This window comes from Cebus imitator, unplaced genomic scaffold, assembly GCF_001604975.1.
Source record: "Cebus imitator isolate Cc_AM_T3 unplaced genomic scaffold, Cebus_imitator-1.0 Scaffold15, whole genome shotgun sequence".
Taxonomy (NCBI): domain Eukaryota; kingdom Metazoa; phylum Chordata; class Mammalia; order Primates; family Cebidae; genus Cebus; species Cebus imitator.
In genome coordinates, this window is record NW_016107330.1 from 11,931,561 (window position 1) to 11,937,045 (window position 5,485).

Below are 5,485 nucleotides of genomic sequence, written 5' to 3' on the forward strand. Positions count from 1 at the left end.
AAAAAAAAAAAAAAAAAAAAATTACTGAAACACATTCATGAGACAAAGCTAAAAAGAAACGTGTAGAAAAATCAAACATTTTCACTGACAGTGGTTTCTTTTTAAGATTTGCCTTGGCCAGGTGCAGTGGGTCACGCCCATAATCCCAGCCTCTTGGGAGGCTGAGGTGGGCGAATCATGAGGTCTGGAGTTCAAGCCCAGCCTGGCCAACATGATGAAACCCGTCTCTACTAAAAATACAAAAAAATTAGCTGGGCACGATGGTATAATCCCAGCTACTCAGGAGGCTGAGGCAGGAGAATCGCTTGAACCTGGGAGGCAAAAGGTTGCAGTGAGCTGAGATTGCACAATTACACTCCAGCCCAGGTGACAGTGTGAGATTCTGTCTCAAAAATAATAATTAATAAATAAAATTTGCCTTTATATTTCTATAAAGCTAACTGCAGCCAATCACAGCTAACCGAAGCCTCAAACTCCGGAGCTCAAGCTTTTTGCACAATATTACTTAAGTAATGCAATACTGGTAACCATCATCTTTTCATGTGGCTTCCAGGATACCAGTCACACTTTCCTCCTAATTCACTGGCATTCCTCCACGGCCTCCGGTGCCAGCTGCTCCTACCTCCCTGATTCCTAACGTTTGAATGTCCCAGGACTCAGTCCTTGTCTCTCCCCCACTCTCTTGGTGATTTTATCCAGCCATGACTTCTCCCTGGAACTATACCACTCAAATGTAACATGCTCAAAGCCAATCCTGTTCCTCCCAGGTCCTCCCCATCTCAGAGCAATTCCATTCTTTTAGTTGATCAGGCCAAAAACCTTAGTAATCCTTGACTCTTACTCTCCATGTCCACTGTACAAATTTTTTAAAAATCTTTTTTTTTTTTTTAAAACAGATGAGGTCTTGCTCTGTCACCAAGGCTGGGGTGTGGTGGTGCAATCATAGCTAATGACAGCCTCAAACTCCTGAGCTCAGGAAATTTTCCCGCCTCAGCCTGCTGAGTAGCTGGGACTATAACTCTTCAACACCATGCTTGGTTCATTTTTTTATTTTTTGCAAAGACAGTCTATCACTATGTTGCCTAGGCTGGTCACAAGCTCCTGGCCTCAAGTGATCCTACTGTCTCGGCTCGTAAAGCGCTGGGATTATAAATGTAAGCCATCACAACTAGCCCCAGCCTGCAAATTCTAACTGCTCTTAGAAAATGTATCTAAAAGCCAAACAGTGCTTATCACCTCTTCAGTTAACCCATGGTCCAAGCCACCATGCACTTGTCTCTGCCCTTAACCCATCTTCAGCCTATTCTCAAGACAGCACCCACAGTTAGCCTGTTAAAACAGACTGTATCACTCATATGCATATGACCCTGATGACATCTCAACCTCGCCCAGAGTAAAAGGCAAACTTCTGACCGAGGTTTACCAGGCGCTATCTGATAAACATTCTATCTGACTTCATCTTCTATCATTCTCCCTTTGCTTATTCACTTCAGCCACATCCACCCGCACCCCCAACCCCCTGCCCCGTTCCTCAATCCACCAGGCACATTCTCATCTCGAGCTCTGCCCAGGACACTCTTCTTCTTGATTCTTACGACTCTCACTGCTTCGCCTTCAACCACTTTATTACAAATTGCCCCCACCCCACCCTATTCCCTAGCACATTGCCCAGTAGCACCTTCCCTGCTTTCTTTTTCTCCACAGCACTTACTACAGTTGACCCACTATATATTATAACTTTATTTATTTTACTCTCCCTGGTGTCCACACCACTACTTTACAAGCTCCATAAAGGCTAATCCCCAACAGCTGAAACAGTGTCTGACACAGAGTAAGCACTCAATAAATATTCAGCTAAATGAATTCGATGACTATTTCAGGCATGCTCTGGATGAGCTGAGGAAGTCGGAAAGCACAAAAATATCTGAAGACAGCTAGCTGGATAATAAGCTCGTCTATTACGCTATGTATATGTTCATGCTTGACCACAAAGAGTTCCTCTTAGCAGTTTTCCACTCAGAACAGAAAGGAATCACTTAATTATCTCCACATGAATCTAAATATACAGAAAGCAGACATACCATATCAATGTAAAAAAGTTTTATGTTTAACACATTCTAGTTTTCACTGCACAAGGTAAATTATCTTTAAGATAACCGAGCTTAGCATTCTTTCAATAGCCCACTACCCACAATCACAGAATAATATCTTTTCACACATACATAACTTTACATATAAAATAACTTGAAATAACCAAAATCATTTTTAAGACACAGCCTGCTTTGATGCTTCATAAAGTTTCTTCTGGATCATTACACAAACACAGACGCTCCTTATGCAGAAAAAGCTGACACAATAAAAGCGCTAGCCACTAAATCAAAATACCCTTCAAAATAACATTTAACTGTTAATGGGCAGGTACAACATATACACCAAAATTTGAATACCTTCAAAAATTCCGAGATACAATCTGTTAACTGTTTGTGGCCTTGGATATTCAACTCCAGTTCATAAAATTTTGATAAAAGCTTAGACTCTCTGCCACACTGGTTGCAACTATAATAAAATAACAAAATTGAGATCAGAGTGGGGAAAGCAAGAAAGTTCTACTGTAGTACATCCAAGAAAGATGGAAAAAGGCATTTATAATCTTAATTCTCTTTCACATAAATTACTTGTTATGTATACTAAAAATGAAATAAAAACAGAAAGTGACTGGTGAGGCTAAGTATTCGTTGGGAAATTTTCTTAATATAAATTTAACAGGTACGAGTACGGCTTTGTTACATGAATATAACACACAGTGGTGAAGTCTACATTTTAATGTAACCATCACCCAAATGTTGTACACTGTACTCATGGAAACTTTTAAAGAGGCATTTTATTTACTTTTAGTATTCTAGCCAGCTCCAATCTTACTCTTTAGTTCACACCACACAGCCATAAAGCAAGGGCAGATGGCAAGAGCTTACCCAGACACAGTTCCTAACACCTGGATGGGTTCAAATGCAATTACTAAGTCACTTGTTTACATGTTCGCGTGGAAATGTATTACTATAAATAGCTGAGGTCCCATGATAACCCACTAAAGCTATAACCAGGAACTGCACTGAAAAATAGTTAACATATGAGTAATTGTTTTAGACTGAAATGTACCATGAAAAAGTCGAAACAGACTTACACAGTTACATAGGCATATTCTCCACAGAACTGCTGTTGAACAATGTTCCGCACATCTGGATTGTTTTGTTTAGACAAAGTATCTTCCAATAGAGACATAAAGAGCTTTGAAAATTCTTGAGCATCCTTCAAGTTTAGGTTAATGAAAAGAAAAATTATTACCTTGTTTTTCAACTTATACTACAAATGGCAATACAATCAACATTCCAGAAACTGCCTATACTTTCAACTCAGCATTTTCAAACAGGGGCTACCGCTGTGTTCAATCAGTTTGTGCCCACATATGAATTTCCATAAATGGAATCAAGTATAATGTATAATGTACTAGACAGTAATTAAAGACTTTCATTCAAAATAGAAATTAATTTTTAAAAAGCATTCTACTTAATCTCCCTTTATAAACATTCTAAGGAATGCTTCGGTACCTCTTAATATTAAAAAAAAAATAAAAAAAAAAATAGTTCTTACCTGCTGTTGCCCAGTGTCCAGGCCCAAGGCTTTAACAAATCCTGATGGATCAATGTATCGCCTATTACTGTTTTGTAACAAGGCAAACAAGTACTGGAGGTGCTCACAAATTGTTTGAGGCTCATAATCTATCGAAAGAAAAATATAAATTTGGCTTTTTTTAAGTTGCTACTTTTCTTTTTTAAAAATGGTACTTCCTCTTCACGTGAGAACATAAACACCCTTACATCCAAACTATATTAATACTTTATTATCATTTTAAAACTTAGAAATAGGCGGAGCTCAGTGGCTCATGCCTGTAATCCCAGCACTTTGGGAGGCCAAAGAAGGCAGATCACTTGAAAACAGAAGCTTGAGACCTGAACCAGAGCCTGGCCAACATGAAGAAACCCATCTCCGCTAAAAAAAAAAAAAAATACAAAAATTAGCCAGGTGTAGCGGAGGGTGCCTATAATCCCAGCTACTCGGAGGCTGAGGCAGAATTGCTTGAACTCGGGAGGTGGAGGTTTCAGTGAGCCAAGATCGCGCCACTGCACTCCAGCCTGGGCGACAGAGCAAGACCCCGTCTGGGAGGAAAAAAAAAGAAACAGAATTAGCAACCATGTTTTGTGGAAGTCATGAGGCAGCCAGGACCGTCCACATACACTCCCCAAATGCAAGAGCCTACCTGTATCAAAACAACAAGAGCAATCATGACTACAGTGTCTAGTCATGATTTCTAAAGTCCAGTTAATTCTAAAGTGCCACAAATGAACAAAAGACAGGAATCTCAAGCACAGCAATTCACACCTAAGTGAAGAATAACCCTAGAATTTTAGAGTTGCAAGTTTTATTGAGCTAGTGCAGGGAGTAGAAACAGAAAGCATGAATCTCAAGAGCCCCGGCCAGAGACCTAAGTCTTATCTTCTTTAAGTTATTAATTTATTGCTTCTCAGCTCCAAATCCACCCTTCTCTGCCTGCTCAGTGATGAGAGATGGGCCCCGCAAATATTTCTCCTTTGCCAGTTATCCAGAAGGTAAGGCTTATCAGTGAAGGGCACTGCAGGGTTTGGTTGTGCCTCTCTCACCAGCCTGTTTGCAGGTCAGCTTCCTCCAGGGCTCCAGGTTCCCGCACCTAACAGTGATCAGCAGCTTCCCCAGCGCCTCTTCTGATAGCTTCACAGTACATACAGTGCCTCCAGAAAGGCACTTTCTCCAAATGACCACCCTGTGAATGGCCTCCTAGACACTCTTTCAGGGGACTCTCTGTAGGGGGTTCCAGGGCCCAGCACCTTCTCATGGACAGTTTCCAGTAGGGATGCCTAGGGAGGGATCTCAGCACTTTTTCAGCCACCCAGTGTATCCCAGCAGTGTCCAAAGAGGTCGGGATCGCAAGCCTGGGCCATGGGGATGGCAGATTCTCCCTTGGATGTTCTCTTTCAGCCCCATGGACACAGGCTGTTCCCTGTATCTGCTGTCCTTATATTCTTTAAAATCATCTTTAATCTTTCTTATTAACTAATTCCTCATTTCTCTAATTCCCTGTTGTTAATTCTCAGCTTTCCCTTTTCAAATTATTGTGTAGCTTCTGTCTTCTAATTGGACTCTAAATATTTCTACTTACTACCAACTGTGGCTTTCAGCAAGTCAATATATCATCTGCAAAATAAAAATTAAATATTACTCTTTAGGCTACAAAACCATGGCAGGCAGGTAAAGGCTATTCAAGACCTGGTGCTGCGGCTCATGCCTATAATCTCAGCACTCTGGGAGACGAAGGAAGCCGGATTGATTTAACTCAGGAATTCAAGACCAGTCTGGGCAACATGGTAAAACCCTGTCTCAAAAAAAAAAAAAA

General features: G+C 40.7%; 1 protein-coding gene across 1 annotated transcript in view; it reads right to left on the reverse strand.

The window, feature by feature from the left end:
- USP48 (ubiquitin specific peptidase 48) overlaps positions 1 to 5,485 on the reverse strand; it is a 113,465-nt gene that overhangs the window by 70,908 nt on the left and 37,072 nt on the right. Inside the window, exons 4-6 of the mRNA XM_017503250.2 lie at positions 3,649 to 3,776; positions 3,182 to 3,306; positions 2,448 to 2,556 (exon numbers count right to left, since the gene is read on the reverse strand). Of these exons, the coding sequence (XP_017358739.1) occupies positions 2,448 to 2,556; positions 3,182 to 3,306; positions 3,649 to 3,776 (362 nt within the window). The remainder of the gene's footprint in view (positions 1 to 2,447; positions 2,557 to 3,181; positions 3,307 to 3,648; positions 3,777 to 5,485) is intronic.